The 20,750-nt window shown below is 42.6% G+C and overlaps 1 protein-coding gene across 1 annotated transcript in view; it reads right to left on the minus strand.

Moving 5' to 3' along the window:
- Positions 1–262: 262 nt before the first annotated feature.
- Positions 263–20,750, minus strand: part of LOC122396981 (neuroligin-4, X-linked-like) — a 273,670-nt gene continuing 253,182 nt past the window's right edge. Inside the window, exons 9-12 of the mRNA XM_043395780.1 lie at positions 3,828–4,161; positions 3,388–3,651; positions 2,761–2,923; positions 263–412 (exon numbers count right to left, since the gene is read on the minus strand). Coding sequence (XP_043251715.1) covers positions 263–412; positions 2,761–2,923; positions 3,388–3,651; positions 3,828–4,161 — 911 coding nt within the window. The remainder of the gene's footprint in view (positions 413–2,760; positions 2,924–3,387; positions 3,652–3,827; positions 4,162–20,750) is intronic.

A 20,750-nucleotide genomic window follows, 5' to 3' on the forward strand; every position in this document is an offset into this window, starting at 1 on the left:
AAGCTCCATCTACCCCCCTCCGTTAGTCGCTGGCTCGTTGTTACCTGGACATGCAGGCAGTTGATTGGAAGCAACGTGTCCGGGCCAGGTACCAGTCGAGCCTCTTGTTCGCCGTAGTCTTGAAATCCCAGGGAACTTGTACGAACTTGGTCGATTCAAATTCACCATGACGGGACCTCGAACGGCATCGACGAGACTCTTAAAGCAAGGTCGACGCCGTCAGAACATCCGGAACGACTGGTTTCGGAGGGGGGTCCAAGCATCACACTCTCATCTCGCTCATTGCTGCCTGGGACACGCGACTTGACACGGTGGCGCTCTGCAGCAGGGGCTGGTTTTCTGGCGGACTCTTTGCTCGAGGGGGTGGTGGTGCTCTTGGTACTGTCAGGTGTATGGATCCGTTTGGTGGGCCCTGAAAGTTCAAGCTCGTTAGAAAGTTACCGGTTCTTCGTGGTCGGAGTCGGGGACACGGGTTCAGTTTTTCAGGTCGAAGGAAAATTATATCGTTAACTTTAGCATGGATTAATGTAAACCGTATCCTGTTGAAAAATGTTCACTAACGAGCGGAAACTGTTTGGTGTCCTCTAATTTTTTAATGAAATTTTTTTGCGGTGCCCGCGAGGTGGCCCTTAATAAACCTACGAAGCAATTCGATGCGGTTCGTTGCTATTTTTAAATAAAAAAATGTTCAAGTTTTGGTACATCTATCATGAACGTTGACTTATAAGAATCAACGCGATTTGGCCAAGCAAGTATCTTTTGCACCGAATTGTTTCGTAGATTTATTAAAGGCCACCTCAAGAATACCTCACCAAAAGTTTCATCGAAAAATTAGGGGGATACCACGAAACTTCCTCTCGTTAAAGGTAGAGTCGTTAAGGTTCTGAGGATAATGATCTGAGATTTAAGTGTTTGTCTTTTTCCATGTCTTACCAGCTGACAAATGATTTGATAGATGGATGCTTTATGTAGCATTTAAATTATCCCCGATGTATCTGTTGATGGTACAACCTTGGATGTATCGAATCATGTAGATAGTATAGATAGATTCGCGAGACTTTTAATGAAGTTAGCTACATGTTATCGAAGCTTTTGCCATAAGGACATTGCTTACACCCAGAAGCCTCGAATAGGATTAATTACCAGAACTTGGATCGTGAATATTAAAATTTTTATATGTTAATTTGTTAACCTTCGTGCGGGTCAGGTTAAAATATCGCCAGTACTGGAATATTTATCGTTATTTTAACATCTACACTTTTAGGAACTTTCTATAAACTACAGATAGAAAGCAGAATTACTCTTAAAAGTATTATTCGATGTTACGTTGGCACAAATGTCGTTTATTGTCGAGAAAGTTTTCTTGGTACTAGACAAAGCGTCGAATATTTGTTCTCGAGTTATTCACCGTTCAACTTCGTCAAGTTCTTTAGTAATGAAATTCTCGGCGATAAAAAGACTTTTCGTCGGTTTGAATTCAGACTGTTGTACCAATTTAAAATAAAATCGAGTTACGCCAACTGTTAACAACGCCAATTTATGTTATTCAATGAATATGGATCTTTATCGGGAGTCCGAGGGAGACCTTCTCGGAAAGGAATTGAAAACTAAATACGATGATTGGATACTTTGAAGACTATTGTCTCTGAAAATAAGCTTCGGTTCTTCGATTTGAGGTAATCTTCGAGAAAAAAAGAAATAAATTTAAGGAACAGGAAACAGTCGTTTGGATATAAAGCGAGAATTAATATCAAAGTTTTTTATCTGTAGAGGTAGTTTGTTAGATCTAAAGTTAGTTCACGTCATGTCAGCTTAAACAAAAAAACTCGTGAATTCTCGTTGAAAATTGAAAACTCTGGAAAACACGAAAGTCAAAATCAAAAGAAGTTAGTTAACTCTGAACCGTTAAATTTTCGTTTATTGAACCTTTCGCTGGTTACGAACTCATAGTAGTAATGAGATAGGCGATGATACTGTTCGTAGGTGGAATAATGGCCCACGAAGAATGTCAGAAGCTTTGCAGTCTAAATTTAATCAGCGCGGCTTAGGAATTTAAAAGTTTCTTAATAGGATTGTGAATTAAACTTTCGAACGTGTCACGGTCGTTAACTGAACTTTTTCAAATCAACGGACGAACGTAAAATTTTCGACCCGGGGCTACGAGTTTCCCCCCTCCGCAAATAAAGTTTCTGTTTATGGATAATAAGAGTTATGGATCCGGCGCATTATTTTTTAAGGTTTCCTCGTTTCGTCGAATGAAGAGATGTCTTGATTACGTACAACAAATTGGTAATAACTAAAACTCGTTACGGTGCACGGTCGCTCGTTAAATATTCAGTAACATAATAAACTGCAATGGAAATTTTTTGAGAGATTAACCTTCCCGCGAATATGTTTCCTGTTAACAAGACACGCGATATTTGTCCTCTTTAAATACTCGAAATGGTTTTCTACGCTAGATCGTCCGAATTAAATGCGATTTTCACGAATAGTTTCTCTGCGACTTATTGAAATTTAAGAACTGACAACGTTAACTATTTTTAATTAATCGCTCCGTACACTGTAAACGAGGAGAAGTAAATTTGTTGTACGATGATAGGGAAACTCGATACTTTAAGGAGATTAGAGGCTCAAGTTTTAAAGAGATGGAAAAACTAGGAAAACTTGAGAAACCGTTAGCAGCACAAAAACGCGTTGTATCTTCACTCATTTCCGTGGGAAGTTGAAAATGACGTTTGGAGTAAAACGATAGGCTCTCACTTGGGTTTGCGCGTTCATGTCCTGTATGACGGAAGCTCGGGGAAGAGTGGCATGCTGTTGCTGATGTTGCTTTTGATAGTGATGTTGATGAGGCAACGTGTGAGTTCCCTGGCCCTGTTGGAGAAGCGTGTTGGGATCGTTCGGAGGGCCTTTCATTACGTTCCTGTAACGACGATCGATCTTTACGAACTCCGTAACGGCCGGGAACAAGACGCAATCAGTTAAGCATGTTGATAAAGAAAATTGAAAGTCGTGCAGTGGGTTGCAATGAGGGAAAAGGTGGCCATCGAGCGAGCAGATGCGAGTCTTTCGAGATAAATGACGCGTTTTCGGGTGGGTGGCGTGAGAAGTATATTTACAAAAAAATGGTAAAGATGATGGTGTACGAATGGCATAACTTTCGTCTCTTACGAGCTGTTCGTGTTATTTATTGATGAAAGGGAACATGGCGAATAGCCACGAACAATTGGGATACGACAAAAAGGGTCATGATGTTCGTGTTAAGATTGGGGTAAGAACACTCGGAGGATCTGTGACCACCTTTTCGTTGACTTGCTCCACTGCGCGCCAATTAATCAAGTCACGCCGCTCCTTTACTTTTAGCACTTGTCGAGAGAGGTGGAGTACCTTCGTAACATCTCGTTTTCAACGTCGACGATAACCTGACCGCCACCAGGGAAGTGGGAATGCGGCGGTGGCGGCTGTTTAAGCTCAGTGAAGCCACGCGGTCCGCACTGTTGATTCAACATCTGTTGCTGCTGAAGGCTCTTCACTTCGAGCCTCGTCTTGTCCCTCTGATAGTAGACGCCCGCGAAAATGAGAACGTTGAGAATCAACAAGCTGCAGCCGATGGCAATCGTGACGCTCAGGGCTGTCGAGTACGCGGCGTACCTGTTTTGGTGGACATAAATCGAACATTCAACGATTTGATGAGTTTTATCCAAGAAAATTTTACTATATATACAACACGGTTCAGTATTGAGTTTAAACACTTGGCTCGATAAGATACCGGTTCATTAACGTTTCCGTTATTAACGATGTACCGAGTGAGACTGTTTGTTACGTACCCAGCTGCGTCCAAACTGGCCAAAGTGTCCGTGCTGGCGTTATGAACGTTCTGAAGGTTCGTACTCTGGATGTAACTGACACACGTGGCTGCATTGTAATCGGTCGTGGTCGGTGGCTCGGTAGTAATGTTCTTCCTTTTGAATTCCTCGCTGATCCTGCTCAAAGGATCCGGTCTCACCGATCCGTCGTACAGGCTAGGGTCCGAGTGTCCTCGGAATAAATTGTGCCTAGAGTCCACGTCCTCCATTCCCGCGCGATGAAGCTCCGGAACTAGGCGTAGCCAGACGGAGAGTTGATGAGCTCGATAATGATTCTTCATTTTCGGTCTGAGACCTAAAACAAAGCATGGAGTCAACTTTCTTACCTATTCTAAGATCGAAGAATTGATTCGACTATAGAACAACATTTTTATCAAGCTACTTCTTAAACGCCAGATCCACCAAATCGAAAGTAAAACGAACGAAAGTTGATCCAGGGTTTATTCGTGTAGGTTAATATGTAACTTGGGCGAAATGAATTTTTCGTCGTAATAATCGCCGTTTTATCTTATTCGCAGTTTGTAGAAAGAAACTTTCAAAGGATGAGAACCGTTCTCTCATTAAATAGTTTTAAAATGCATTTCGTGTATAATGCCATTAACGGCGAGCAAACCGGGTATTATGATACTTCATAAAGTACGCTTCATTAAAAAAGTTCCAGAATCGTCTACGGAAATTTCCACGTTGCTTGGTCGCTGTACATTATCGAGTTATAAAATTCTCGACATGTAATGAAGAATTTATGGCGCCACGGCGTTTCGTTACAATCAGAATGGTTCGTGCTTTTTTAAAAGTAGCCTCGGTACGAAATGAAACTCCTTTTAGGGGAATATTTCAGTTCTCGTGTGAAAAAAGAAACCGGACGAACGCTATTATTTTATTGCGACAAAAAAGCAATTACATCAACCGGGCGCGTTCGAGTTGAAAAATTCAGAATGTTTTCAAACGAAGTATATTCCTTTTCTCTCTATTAGCCAAGTTCGAAGTGGATCTTTTTTTTTCAGTTTGCATGGAAGATATTAAATTTTCTGATTTTCTTAGAACACTGAAAAAAAATTCCTCTTTGGAACTTTGACGTTTTAAGAGTTCAGAATAATGAAATTGAGATTCCCGAAAGCTTTGATCCGTAGGATTTTCAATTCCTAGAATCGTATAACCTGTAATACCTAGAATTTTAAATATTTAGGTTAGAACTACGTGGAATTGGTTTCCATGGAGCGTTGCATCGTTAGCGAGGATTTGCAAATTGTCGTCGTCAAATACAGATGGTCAAATTTACGCATACATTTGAAAAGCATTCGGAAAGCGGCGAGGAAACTTGGTGAAATCGCTGCTGGCATTGGCGCAACATTAATTAGATCGAATTTTTAGTCGAAAATACGGTCTAGAGCGGTCAGTTAATTAAAGCTGGCCGTGGCTGACGGATTTGCCATCCCGGCAAATGAGAAAACGACCAGCATTAACGCGCGTGCCACCGCGCGTGTACGAAACTGGAACAATGAAATTAATGAAAATAATTATTCTGCGTGATATTCGGGATAGTTTGCCGGTAAATGCGCATCGTCGTTCCTAGTAAACAGCTAAGAATTAACTGCGAGGATAACCGCGAATAAGAGACACATTCTACGGTCGAATACGTTTCGTTTTCGTTTTACTGTTTTGGTAATTTGCAGTAATCGTGCGACTGAGAATCGAAAGAACAATAGTTGACAATAATTTCAATCGGTGCCAGGTAGCAGGATTATCTTCCGATGGTATACAGTAGAACTTCTTCTAGTATTCGAACTAACAGGTTAATATGAGCGTTTAGATAATGAAATTTTAAATTATTTGGATAATAAGTGCTGTGAAATACGTGAAAGTACGTTGGAAATTCTCCAGACGTTTAAGGGCAAATTCTCGCTGGTGGAAACGTTTCTGTGCGCGACACAATGTTGTGGACCAAAGCGTAGAGCGATTTCTGACAGAAATCACTGTATCGAGCTCGTGAATTATTTCGAAGTACGACTGTGACGTTTGATTTGCTTGAAGCGCAAATCAGGAAAGGAGAGGCCAACAGGAGAATATGACGGCCAAATGCTCTTCAATCTTTCAGTCTCATTAGCTTGTTTCGTTTCAGCACACTGATCCGCGAAAATGCCTCGTGATTCCGTAAACTGTAGATCAACTGTGTATCGTAGATCCCTTGACTAAATCTGTGGATACCTGAGATTCCAAAACTCTTTATTTCCATTTGTTCGGTTTTCCTACTTCCTCGATAGACTCCCACGGATTTAATCCTATTTCAACAGACGCGATTCCGTACGTAAGTTTCGTTCGTTCATCAAACGTTTACCCGATCAGTGGAAGAACATATTTGAGTTCTCCGTACGCCCTAATTAAACGGGAAAATGCATTATTAAATTCAAGCGGGCGAGCGTAATTCAACGGGAGATTTATCGGGGTGCAAAACGTTTTCTCCCCCCACTTTCAAACAATTAGTGCTTGCGAGAATTAAGCGCGATACGGAATTGAAATAATTCCTCGTTTTATTGAATCGTGAATCGAATTAACTCGCCGGTATCGTCCGAATTATAATTTAATATTTTCAAGCGTACCTTTAAGGATTATCGTTTATATTTCGCTGGGGATATTTGTACCCCTTGATTGAATCTCGAAAAATTATTACAATTATTAATTCTGTGGTGGCTTGCCGCACGGAGAAGAGATTAAACGTGACAGCAGGAAGAAAGGAAAGGGAATAGAACATTTGTCTACTACAATAGAATTTTCAATTCTTTACTAGAAAAGAATAAAAAACAAAACTCTAAGTTTTAACGCTGTCATACCAGAATTCCCTCTTAGAGGAAATCTGTTCTCAGTGGTGGGGATGAACATCGGGCATTTAAGCCATAGATCAGTTCGGGCATGTATCCAACGTTCACTGTATAATGAAACTTTTCAATTCTTCGAACACCTGTGGAATGGCTTCATACATAGCCTGGGGAGGGGAATCGTTTTCTCTCCCTTCCCTAAGGGAGTTTCTCCGCATAAAAAAAACCGGAACATACGATCGCGTACACGTACACGTACACGTTGATTCGAAAGAACAATATTGTTCGTTTCGTCGCGTGAGAGTTAATTGAAAAATGTTCAGGAGAGAATTCTGAAAGTTCGTCACGCGTCGATGTTTTAAATCAATATTGGACGAACGGTATTGATCGAAACAAAAGGATTGCAAAAAAATATGCGGAGCGAAATATCGCCTTCGATGCGACGTGATATGGAACAAATCATCGAGAACGAAGGCGAACGAAAGCTCGATTCGCCGATTCAGTTCATGCTTCCGAAAGCTTCGCGACTACGAAAATGAAGTTTCGTAGATTCATAAATTTTGGACGTATTTTACGAAGCTTCCCTGTAACGATCCTTCGCTTTCAGTCGATTTTCGCGGACCGTTACACGACTGATGATCGATAAAATCCATTTTTGGCCGGCCATTTTACAGCTTTTCACTCTACGTCGTGTGTATCGTTCGATTTGAAAGGGTAGCGCCGAATTGATTGCCTCCGAAGTACCGATGACCCAGCTGTGATGGGTCACGGTTCAGTGATTTCCAAACGACGACTGATTCACGAAGAGATTTTATGCGCCCAGTCGACTTTTTGCGAATATTTTCAGCCTCTCCGTGACGATCGTTTTTTCTCAAAATTATTTGCTGTTTAAAATATAATTCCTGGATGATTTAGCTATTCAACACTCGTAAACGGTGACTGAGGGCTGTTAGATTAGACAAATTATCGTCCACGAGCTAGATCTGGTCTGTCATATATTGTTATGACCAGATGGTGGTTCCGTTTTCGAGAAAATCGACTGTGATGTTTGTTCAACGTTGCAAACGATTTACTACAATTTGCTTGTCGTGTATTTAACTTCTGCGGTTGTCCCTGTCCGAGATAGTGTTTACAAAAATCGATGGAAACGTGTCTACACAGTTTGGTTTGCGATAGGAGCCAAAGTTTATTAGACAACGCAATAGTTTGTTTCGCAGTAGTAGAACATACGACAAGCAAATCGAACTAAATCTTTTTCACGAATTTATAAAGATAGCTGGTGAATCGAACAAGAATTTCAGGATCATTTTCTGGACTGTGCCCCGCTCTTGTTTTTCTTTTTGTAGTCTTCGCGACACGACGAAGTTTGATCCGTCCGGCGAAGTTCTATCATGTATTTTGGATTGTCTCTCCAAGACATATTTCACGGTCTGCAACACACGTAACGTCGCGTTTCATGACATTCTCTAGATTTAACTGGAGATTCCTCGACTTTTCTCTTTCGTGACATGCAAAAAGGAAATCTATTCTTGGAAACTACGCGAAGAAGTATATGTCCGAGACGATACAGCTTGTTGAAACTTTGTTATTCGGATACGGGTAAAAAAAACTTACCGTGTAGAATGGACGCGATTTTAAAACGGTCTTCGAAATACAAAACTTTATTCTTCTTACTGTTCGATAATAATCTTACCGTTTTAATCGCTGGTCGATATCACGTCTGGCAGACGAAACTTGCCATCGTATTGGAAGAAAATTACGTAATTCCCAGAACGGAGAGAAAACATAACCCAAAACCTTGAGTAGCTGAACCGTGCGTGCTTTGCACCCTTCGATCTACTCTTTTCAAAGGAACAGCTTTTTCGTTCACAGATTAGTCGGCCGGCCGAAAGAAGGGTTTTATTGTAGACGAGAGGTCGTGGCTCTCGAAAAAGTCCTCGCTGGTCCGAGGGGCAGTTTTCCCTCTCTTTCCCGATCGAATACAGCCCGACAACTGGAAAGAGTCTGAATATCAAGCAGCCTCCATGCGCGGAGCACACGAGATCGAAAGACTATTGGCCGAGGAAAGAAGAAAAAAAGCGCGGAAAAGAAAGAGAACAGGTTAGAGGGAGCTTTTCGGGATAGAAACGGAGAGAAGCTGGCACGTGAAATACGGATGAAAGCTCGAAGAACGAATCGGGCGGAGGGTGGCTCGAGGGGGATGAGGAATGAGGAGATGAAGCGCATCGCGACAGAAGCAGAAGAAAATATCATGAGACATGTGTTGGCATTTATGCCACGACTTATCTACTGCGATGGGTTTCCTCGTTTTATTCTCCGGTGGGCAGTGAGCGACTGGGATATTCCCTTGGAAAGCTCTCGAAAAGTCGAGAGAATATGGCGTCTGCTCGGGAAAGACGTCCTTTGGAAGTTTAAGCGCGTCTTAAAAGAATAAGTCGTTAGCTTCGGTGTATGTGTGTATATACATGTATACAGTGTGTGCCGAGTAACTTTATCAACTCCAGTATTTTCTTTAGTCTCGGGAATAGGGAACGATGTTCCCGGCGAGGTTGTACACTTTCGAGACTTTTTGACGACGTACGGTGAAAATATTTTTATCTTCCGAGGAACATTGCTCGAGTGTCCGAAATCGTTTCCATTTTTCTTCAAATCTGGCAGTTCTCGACGCATTCTTTTCAGAACCGTGTTTCTCGACACTCTAGATAAATCTCGGGAATTACTGAACCGACTTACTTGAAATTTTGTCTGAATTGAAAGCAGATCTAAACCTAACAAAGCGTATTAAAAATAGTTAAACTTTAGACACGTGCAGCTCCGAAACTACTGGTGCTTTATAAATAATTAAGATATTGTTAGAAGCGGCAAGGCCTCCCCTTTATAATGGCTTTTGGTTTTTGTCGATCGGACTTTCCGTTTTCGAGATATCGTAATTTATGTAAAGAGGTATTCTTTTAAATTCCACTGTCCGCCTTACGAAAGCCTATAAACGCGTATTAAAAATACTAAAAGTTTAGACGCGTACAGTTCCGAAACTACTAGTGTTTTAACAATTATTGAGCAATCGTTAGGAGCGGCAAGGCCTCCCCTTTAAAATGGCTTTTGAATTTTGTCGATCGGACTTTCCGTTTTCGAGATATCGTAATTTATGTAAAAGGTAATTTTTCTTAATTCGACTATCGCTGTCTTCGTCTGACGCGTCGCGCCGGACCTCTCTTTCTCGCACGAGTCTCGTGACCGAGTTGGCCGAGTGACCTACTTTCTCCGAGTCACGTGCCGGTCAACGGCCTTGACAAGGCCGTAGTAAACAAACGCCCGGACCCTCATATCTCCGGAACTAGCCACCGCATCGACTTGAAATTAAAATCGCTATATCTCCGGAACTAATAAAGCTATCGACTTGTACAAACGCTCGTTTTAAAGGGTATTTCATCCTCTATCTAATGATCACATCACCTACTATAATTTATATTATTTTCCATGTTTATTTTGAAGTTTACTTTGACACTACATACTCACAGAAGTTTCAGCAATTCCTATTGATTATAAATTGTTTATTTAATTGAAAATGAATTTAAAATTCTATACAGGGAGGGATTTGTACTCAAGAGATCTCTATCGGTCAGGCAATTATCTAGATTATTATTGAGACCTTTTAAAACGAATAATTTAAGGAATACAAATACGAATTCGTTGTTCCGTTAATTTATAACGTCTCCCAAGGCGTTCGATGAATTTTTAAGCTGTCTTAAATTCGTTAATTAAACGCTTTTTGCGTGAATATTACGTTACACCGTCTGAAATACGATTTCACGGTGTAGAGGAGGTTGATATGACCGGACGGGGATTGTCGAATCGTAAGAAGAATAAAATCCAGGTGACACGAGGCCGACCGGAATACATTTACTTTTTTCCGTCTCCCCGGGTATACCTGGAGTGCCGACAGAAACACGAGCAAACAACATTACGGAGTGTCGCGCGGAAGTCGCTGTGATCCTCGAATCGGATTTTCATATATTGATACGCGAACTTTTGCCGGGATTTTCTCAGATCTTTGGATCCACGAATCTTCGATACCTAAAACTCTTCTCGGTGCTTTTGTTAGTTGACTTTTCAGTGTTTTCATTCGTTTCTCCGACACCATAGATTTCTGTTTATACGGGGTGGCAGTACGAAACGAAATGGTATTGAAAATACGTCCGTGAGCTTCTTACGATTTTTGTTTGACGGAAAACTACATTTTGTTTATGAAAAATCGGGTTATTGTCTTATAAAAACCAATTCATTTTAACTTCTTTCATGCTTCTTTTCTGTTATTAAAACGTTCGCTGATTATTTATCTACGAGACTTAAAAACTTTTCTCTTTCCATTTTTTCGACTGTATTTTTTTTTGCGTGAAATTGAATTAAAATTAAATTATCAAGGTCTGGCTTACCGAGATTTTACTAGGCAGAGCACGCAGGAAAGTGGATAAAATACGCTGAAAACACAGTGGCTATGGTTCTGAAGTTTAGAAAGTTTCTATATCCTCCGCGTTTTCTTACGTATTTGTTTTCTTTCTCTTTTTCCGTTCTCTTGACTGTATTTCTTTTTGTATGAAAGGATCCGTCTCGTATAAATAAATCACATTTAAATTCAAATTTATACGAAACTTTGATATTCTGATATCATCCCTAATACTCGTCCTACCCGTTTTTGGGTACGTCTATCTATTCCTGTTTACAATGCATATAAATTGTCTGCGTTTCAGTATGGTCTTTAGGTTTGATATTATTTTTCGTGTTACTGTTTATTAGGAGAAAATCGAAAAACAGGAATACAACACAATTTATGAGTAGTAAGGAATAAAACTTTAGCACGCGTGGTCAGTAAAAACATTCTCGTGATCGTAAAGAACTTTTGAATGCCGTGGTTTCTAATTTATGGTTAGCCAGTTAGTGAATTCATGCACCTTCTTCTTCGATGTTTCTATAAACATCAGATCGCCGCGAGTACCAAACATGGTCCAAATTAAGTATTCCTAGCCTACGCGATTAAACTAGCAGCAAACTGAGCAGCACGACGCGGTGCAGCCAAAGTGGCGAGTCCGTGGAAATTGACACAACAAGCTTATTCTTGGCGAGCCATCGGCGTCGACCAATAGCGGTGCGCTGGTTGGCAACGGTACGGCTTCCGGCAGGAATTATTGTTGGAGTTGCCGCTATTAACGGAAACGCGGAATTGCGAAACCATAGAGGCAGAGGGCCGCGGAATTGTCGTCGAAAACCGTGAAAGCGGTTACACGACGGAAAACGACCGTCGACTTGCGAATCGCATTCCCCTTTGTCCTCTCGATTCGTTTCTTTCCCCCTCTCTGACCATCTCTAGCTTTTATTGTCGTGTTTTTCATAACCGCCATAAGCCTCGTACACTGTCTCGATAATTGCATGGCTACTTCAACTTTTATGCGATACCCTTTCACGACGCACGGAGCCTCTCATAAAAACACGAATGGTCTGTCGCGAACCTCTTAAGATATTATCTTTATGAATCATTCTTCGTGCGCCGTAGGAGTTTATCGTTGTCGCGACATCCATAGTTTTGATGAAGCTGTTTCCATTTGTATATACACACGTACGTACTTTGCACGCCATTCGACTCCGTATCTCGACGTTTAGATCTCGGCACCTTTTATTCAAGCAAATGTAATTTTTTTTATAAACGTGGACTACTAAGAAGTCGTTCGCTGCTTTTCGTTTCAGCTAATCGATTAAAATCATTATGCACATTTCCAAACGACTCTTTCAGAGATGCAACAGTTTCGGGACGCTTCTGCTGCTAAATACCTTAGAACCGTTGAACCAGTTTCGCCGAAACGATGGCAAATTGTAATATTCATAAGATTCTGCCGAGGGACGCAGGAGCAGAACTATTCCGAGCCCGCGTCTGTGTGCGTTAAATGACAATGACGGTCGAGACTTTCAGTCCTGGGTGCCATTAGGAAAAAGTGTTTCGGGGCTTGGATGGGGTTGAAAATAAAAGGAAAGAAAGAAAAGGCATTGTGAGGGTGGCGCTCGAGGAACGTAAAAGTTTCTTCCCTTCTTAGAATTTTTAGCGGTCACGGTTTTATAAAACTAACGAAGACTTTCTCCGGTCGACTAGTTGAAAATATCCTTTGTCCCCGTTAAATTCTTTATCAAACTTTGATATAAGATCGAGGGTACTTGTTTTATTAAGAATGTTTTAAAATACGGTATACCGTAGTGGTATAAAAGGGGTACCAACGCACGTTCGGTTATTTATTTGTGCACCCTCTATTAAACGTCGTTTCCTGCGGGACAACCGATTTGGTCTTCCGCAACATCCTCACGTACTCGGTTGTTCGCATTTGTGGTAATTGTCGGGGTAGTTTCAGGGTCATGGGGATGGGATAGGGTCCTCTAATCTCGCGCGGACCTCGTACGTTTTCATCCAACCGGTTTCCTTTGTCGCCGCGGATTTATACGAACGAACGCCCTTTCTCTTTCGTTCGTATAAATCACGAAAGATCACTGGGTCGGTCGACCGACTCCGCGATAGTTGATTTATGCATCGTTGCAAATCCTTCGTCTCGCGTTCTCCAATTTGATTTGCGTTCGTGCCAATTTGTTCCCAGGGACGGGATAAGCTTGGCCACCGGAGGGAATTCTGATGCCAGTATCGTGAGTCTGGAATGACTTCCCGCGGTGAATCCAAGATCAGGAAGGATGCGATAGAATGAGGGAAGGTAATGGGACCCTTGAGGATCCTGAGAGTCGCGTTCCTACGGCGATAGGGCGAGTAAGGGGAGGCTTGGCTTCAAAATTTTATGTATGCCTTGTTCGTCGTAATTGTAATCGAATAGCTTCTGGCAAAAGCATTCTGACCGTCAGGAATGGCAACGGTTCGTGGTTGAGTCGGGGAATACTATCAGCGAATAACATATAGAATACTTAATTTTGGGTTTGGTTTCACTGTTTTCTTTCCATTTAAATACTATAAGCTCCCGAGGACTTCGATTCTTTATTTTGATTCGTTTATTTCGTTAATTCAGATTGACGTTGTTTATCTTAAAAGCAACGAGGATTCTGGGAGCGATGGCGTTAAATGTCTTCCTCGATTTAAAGAATCTTTTTCCTAGATTACGTTGCGTCGTAAAGATCGAGCAAAAGATTCCCTGTTCTTCGTAAACTGTTGAACCTTTGTCACGATTCATATCACGATAAAGAAGAAAACTCGTGCTTCCTAAGAAACTGGCCAAGCTCGTCGACAGTCGCGGGACCACTAATTCGTGGTTTTTGGGGCGAACTCGACTCACTACTTCCCTAATTGGAAGTCTCCTTTCCTTAGTTTAGCGGGCAAGTCGTGCACAGCCGCTGTTAGGGATCTTCCCGGTGACCCATTGCGCCAGTTTTCATCCCCGAGAAAAGCACAGTTACGCCAGGAGGAAAAACGCGACGGACAAAAGGGGCTACTGGAAGCTTCCTCCGGCGGTTTAATCACTTTACAAGCCAGGCCAATGGCAAGGGATTAAAACGTAATTCAGGAACCACCATTCCGTCGTCACGAAGTCCCCCAACACTTTACGCTCGCGGTAATCTCGACAAATTAAACGTCGAATCGGGAACGAGCTCGTCTTCTTTGTTTTCTTTTTTTTCTTCCATCCTTGCAATTACTCCTCCTTGTTTTCCCTCGTTCCCTCCCCTTCGTTACGAGCGGAACGAATTCCTCGCGGCTTACTTGCATCCTTCGGCAAACCGTAACGAGGAAAGTTCTGGCAAGACGACTTAAAGAGCATAACGCTCAGTCGTTAGAACGAGTTTTATTTGTCTGCTGCGCCAAATTCGTTTCCAATGCGAGCCTGGCCGCTACAGCCACCTTCAAACGGTTGCATTACGTATTTTTTCGCTCACTGAAAATATTTAAGGGAGAATTTGTTTATATATCCTCGTCGCGTGTACAATAGCGTCGTTAAAGACCTTAGTTATCTAATGCAACGACGACGCAGCTGCAAAAATTGCGATTCTTTCGGGAGACGAAGAAAACCAATGCATAAAAAAGTAATTCGCGTAAAGTATGCGTTTGATCGGATAACGAGGAAACGTGATCCATATGTTTACATGTTAAGCTTCAAGGGTTTCGGGGCACGTTCTCACGTTATCCGATCTAGTTCAAATTTTACAGAAATTACTTCTTTATAAATTGGAACCATTTCGGGAGAAGCGCGAGGAGAAACAAATTTCGAGACACAAACATAAAGACCACCCTAACGTAGACTCGATAACATCGTACTATTTAAGATTTTTTTTTTATTCAGTTCGAAATAGAAGATGACGTTGTAATAGATAAAAACAATTCGAACAAGTTTGAAAGCCACTGATCCAATGTGGCATCGACGAATAAAATTTCACCCTTTCAGGGAATATCAGAGTTGTGGGAATTCGTAGCGTATCTGAACTCAACATACAATTAGTCACGTGTGGACGTCTTGATGGTTGCCGTTAATAAATCGCGAATGCCAAACCGACGCGAGAAATTCAAAGAGTAACGACGCGTCGAGTCGTTTGGAAAAAGCACGGTCTGGCTTCAGTATGCAATTACTCGAAGGTAATCGGGTCGCGTAGAAGCGATCAAGCGGCCCGATCCGCGATTAAGGGGATCGATCGTCGCCCTCGGTGCAATCGTGCAAGCATTGTCATTGTAGTCGAATTTCGAGCTTCTGTCGGGAGTTTATTTCAATTTCCAATCTAATAAGAAATTCTTTCGCAACTATTCTCCGCCGACTCCGTTTTTCTTCGTCCTCGTCACTTCGACCTCCTTCCCCAAAGTAAATTTGTTTCGCGATCCTTCCTGGCACTCCACTCCCCCTCTTCCACCTCCTATCGTTCGGTCGTATAGCACCCATCGCCACTCTGGCAGCCATCTTCGGCGTCCTTCAACCCCCCTTACCCTCTCGAGGCGTCGCTATCGCTCGACTCCTCGCGTCATCTCCCCCAAACCTCTTCCATCCGTTCGTCTTCTACACGACTTATCTTCAGCTATCTGAAACGGCAACTCCCCCCAACCCCGTATCTCGTTGCCGTTTCTCACCGTTTCTCACCCTTGTCGCGTTCTATTTCTCATTTGTTCGCCGGAAGCTTCAACAGGAAGCGACGATATCTCCGACAAACATGACCGAGGCCCTCGGGCGATGATTATTTCGCGATCAACGGACCATCGTCGTTGTCTACCTCTATGTGCTCCGTTGCGAGCCAACAGAGTCTCGATCAAAGTGACGATAAAGGGGTATTGAACTTCCTCGATGAGGGCAATTTTTCGGCTCGAGGGCTCCGATTTAACACGTTCGCCGCCAGACCTAAACCGTAAAATTGTTTGCGAGATCCAAACTTTGATTTTAGACAATTGTAAATTAAACTTGTTTTATTTTCTACGTAATCCTCGATAATCTTCGCAGAAACTGTCATTGCGCGATCGTTAAACTTGCGAACGTTCGAACACAATGATCACCTAATAAACTCGCAGGTGTCTGACGACAAGCGTTTCCCAAATATTTGCGGATCGGTCAGGTCGAGGCTAATTAATCATCCGGCGTGCTTGAAATCAGAGGTTGAGCGCGTACAAGCGATGTACAAGCGTTCCATAAATCCCGTCTGGAAACAGGGGAGGAGCGCGAAAATTTTATGAGTGGCCACGTGAGAAGGATATGAATATTTCATAGCCCTCTTGGACAGTGGACCACCTGATAACGGGCTACGCGCGATAAATCATTTTTCGATCTAAATGTAAATACAGCCAGGCCACGATGCTAATCGAGGCCTCGGAACTGTTCACCTTCCGATTCAGCTCTTTTCTGATATCTTCTTTTAACGCTGTCGCGAGAACGGCGACTTACAAGGCGCGATACACAGAGTGTACCGGAAAAAAGTAGTCCCTTCTAAGCAAACTTGAAGCATTCAAACGACGTTCGACATCAAAAAATAATTTTTTAATAAATGAGAACTTAAAATACGCAGCAATACAGTAGATATCGGAATACGTAAGAATCTCAAATACGGTTTTTCGAAGGATTTTAGATTCGACTAGAGTGAATCGTCTTTTCTCGGAGATTCTTTCTATGCGCGATTAAAACACTCTATAAAGGGTCACCGGAGTCAGACCGGACGACGTCGTTCACGAGAAGCCATTGCTATCACTGGGTCATTCCTTCTCAGCCTTTGTTTCGACAGCTTTAGTATCTGCAGCCAACACATTCGCTCCCGAGGGACGGAAACCTCGAAGCCGCTGCTTTGTATCTTGAAACGAAATACATTGGACTATCGGCCGTCAGCTGGTCGACCGTGAGAAACATTGCAGCGGATATTGTACGTGTCATCTTAAAAACGTAACGCGCTTCGTGCAGAGAAAAACAAATAGATTCGAGCATTCCCTTCGTCGTTCAAAGTACGAAACAACCAGGTATTCGAAGAATAAATACCTAGCGAGATATTTCAAACGAGAAACGCTAACAAACGATGCAGAAAATTTGTTGTTGCACGATGATGGAAACCTCAATAAGAAACCTGGTCCGTCTCAATTTGAAATGATTTCAATCACAGGGTATTTTTAAAACAGTATACCCCAATGGGGTGAAATGGATCGAGGGACTTAATAAGCTCGCCGTAAAAGCGTAGGAGGGTTCGAAAACGAGCGAGGTCTTTCAAAAAGGACGGTTCCACCGTAAAGGTAGAAAATGTTTTGAGCGCCAGGACATCTTCGATCGCCTTAGCGAGCCAACAATACCGAATTCGATACACCGATCACGGTCTGTGTCGTCGACAAGGAAACCTATTTCCTACGTAAACGGGATTTTTCAGCGATCCCCAGTGGATGGGAATAGTTCCTATCTCCCGTTGTTCCTCCACCCCTTAACACGATCGGAAAGGATTGCTCGCGTTGATGGGCTATCAGGTTGCTACACGTGGCGGAAGGTAAAGTTCGACGACGGAAATTAACGCAGCTTTCGTTGATCCTACTTGACCGAGTGCAGCCAGCCTTTATCTTGGATCCCTCGTCAGATTCGGTAAACCACGAGAAAGGGAAAAAAGTGGACGACCAGATTGATGAGCGGACGCGCGGATAAGCGTAGAGATTGATAAACAGAGCGAGAGACAAGGGGAGACTAATTTTATGCGAATTAACCAACCTTTTAACGAAACCACCGTTCCGAGAAGATTCTAAGCCTGATGTAGCAGTTTTGAAAACGATATTTGAACTTTATTACGCGTGCCGTATTCGCTAGAACCAGTACCTGGAACTATGCAATTATGAGAACCACGATACGTTCTATCAAATTCCTTCAGACGATTACTGAATTAACGCACAACGGAACGAATCGACAAGGCGGAAGATTAGCAGTCAGGGAAACGTAATCTAAAAGCGTTCACAGACGACCGAACGTCAAAGATCGATTGTCCCGGAGGCTGTAATCTTTGACTAATTCAATGCTAGTTAGAGCTAGGTATGTCAAGCTTCGTCACTCGAACCGACCCTGTTATCCCCGTTTCTCGTTCTCTGTTCCCTCTTGTTTTCTCACTTCCAACGCGCCAAGTCATTCTAATTTGACTCGGCTTATCCTCTCCAACGTCTTCGCGACACCTTCCTCCGTTTCTCTTTGCCTTGCCTCGTCTTTCCACTATCCGCCTCTCTCTCCCCCGCCCTTCTCTTGATTATTTTATCGACTTAGTACGCTTCGTCAACCTACGAAGCAACGTTTCTACGGACCGGTCTGACCGTCGGTACTACTGCACTCCTGGAAACGGATATGAAGACGGAATTCGAATAACATGTTTACACTACGTTCCTCTCGAGAGTTAATGATCTCTGACGAAGTCACGCAGACGACGGGAAATAATTTCCCCGCGCTTCAACGACGGAAGGGCCCGGTTGTCCATTAGCCCAGCATCGGTTTGGCCCTTCGACAAGGAAAGAAACGGCGTCGCGTTCGTTAGTCGAACGCCGAGGCGAGATTGTGTTTGCAGTAAATGGAGCTTTCGACGTCAAAAGAAATTCACGCTCGACTGCTCGACGATCCGCTTTGAGACGATCCAGGCAAGTCTCGTAAGTTGTACCCGAGCGCATATTTATTTATTTTCGAGTAAATAGGAGCATTCCGTTGATTATAATAATATATATTTACTTATTATTATTATTACAAATGGTTACGTATATTTTTTCGAGCATTCGAGCTTCGAGCTCGTTATTAATTTTAAAATGAATGTAAGAAAAATGAATTACCCTAGATAACAGTCTCGCGTAACGCTTAAGCAAGCACAAATATTATCGTAGTAATGACCGAGGAACGTAACGACTTAAATCTTGTTATTTGTATAACTATATATTCAAGATAAAAGATTACTTCGAAGTAATTATTCTTCGAGTGCCACGAAGAACGAATACCGCGCTTCTGAGGAGAATCGAACCATGACGGAGTAGTTTCGAGCTTTTGTATGAGTGCTTTGCAAGTTAGCTGATTGACTGTCTATATCTGCGATAGTCTTTTGTTCCCATTGTGGGAGTCCAATGAAATCGTAGTGCATTTCTGCCTCTCGGAGTTCAAGTACTACTTTTAAGGGATTAGATCCTCTCTAATATCAAAGTACGTACACATACACTTTTAATCCTCGTAGGTACTCGTTCGAGAATTTGAAATCAACTTATTTAACGAGTAGTATTGGAAGACCGGGAAGCTCGGTAAAGAGTATTAAGAGCGATTTGAATTTGTTAGTAGAAGACAAAGGCACGAAAATCTCCAGTATTCCTTTGACAATATGAAAGATCGCCTCGGAAATAAATGGCTTAGTTTCGAGAAGCGAATATCGTTATTATCAAATGTTACAATAAGCGTAGTACGAACAATTATAATTTTTATTAAATAATTGTCCGGGCCTTATCTTTGGATAAAAAGTATATATAAATTAGAACAAAAATTGGGCAATCGTTGATGCGTTCCTTCGGTAGAATTATTATGGTATTGTAATTGTTATCGAGGTGAACGCAACTCGCGATATTTCTCCACGCGTAATCATAGTTTTGTCACCACCATCGAGGCTAAATTCGCTCTGCACGGGACTTGGATAATAGAAGCCAACCAAAACATCATTGTAAATTGTGCAAAGTTCATGTCGTTGGCGGTAAACGGTCGAACCACGAGTCGAAAGTCCCGAAACGCGGGCAGATATTCATTTATGCGGACGACGTTGCCTCTGAACTCGCGGTGGCAGACGCTTTCTGAAGTATAGTAAACGGGTGTCGTCGATCGATAATCAGCCGCGAAATCGGCGGGAAAACTTGGGGACGCGGTTGAATGGCTTCGTTCGCCGATAAGTTTCGTGGCACTGACAGCGTTCTCGTGATGGCGTCTTCCCGTTCGCGGCAATCGCCTCCGCTGGGCCTTTTATTTTGGCGTTTAAAACGCAGACGCAGCCACGAGCGTTACCGGGAAACGCGATAAACTCTTTACCAAGTTTCTCACGGCATCTGCCGTCAGTGGCAAAGTATTTTCCAATGAAGACACTTTGCGAGCCACGCCGCCCTCGCTTAAATCGTAAGCGATTTTATAGAATCGTCTGCGAAGTCGATTGGCCATTTATCGGTTGCTCGTGAGATCCCCGTTTCGCTTACTAATACCAACGTTCACTTGTTTCGTTCTTGCTTGTACGTTCGAGGCTCTTTATTAGAGCGTTTTAAACGCTGGTCGGGAATGAAAGGTGCAGGGCCAGAAAACGAGCGGTATTTTTTACAGGAAACGTGTGCGCGTTCGATCGAAACGACCCGTTTATTGAAACGATTCGATATAACACTTTCTCATCCCGGGGCTCAGTTTTCCCGAAAATCGACTGCAAAGTTTGGTCAACTTTGAAAACGATTTAGTACAATTTGCTCGTCGTGTATTTAACTACTGCGGTCGCCTCTGTCCGAGACAGTGTTTACAAACAGTGACAACGATGGAAACGTGTCTACACGGTTCGGTTTACGATTGGAGTCAGTTTATTAGATTGCGTAATAGTTTGTTTCGCAGTAGTGGACTACACGTGAAGC

The sequence above is a fragment of the Colletes gigas genome, unplaced genomic scaffold, assembly GCF_013123115.1.
Source record: "Colletes gigas isolate AHSC1104 unplaced genomic scaffold, ASM1312311v1 Colletes_gigas_Sc00008, whole genome shotgun sequence".
NCBI lineage: Eukaryota > Metazoa > Arthropoda > Insecta > Hymenoptera > Colletidae > Colletes > Colletes gigas.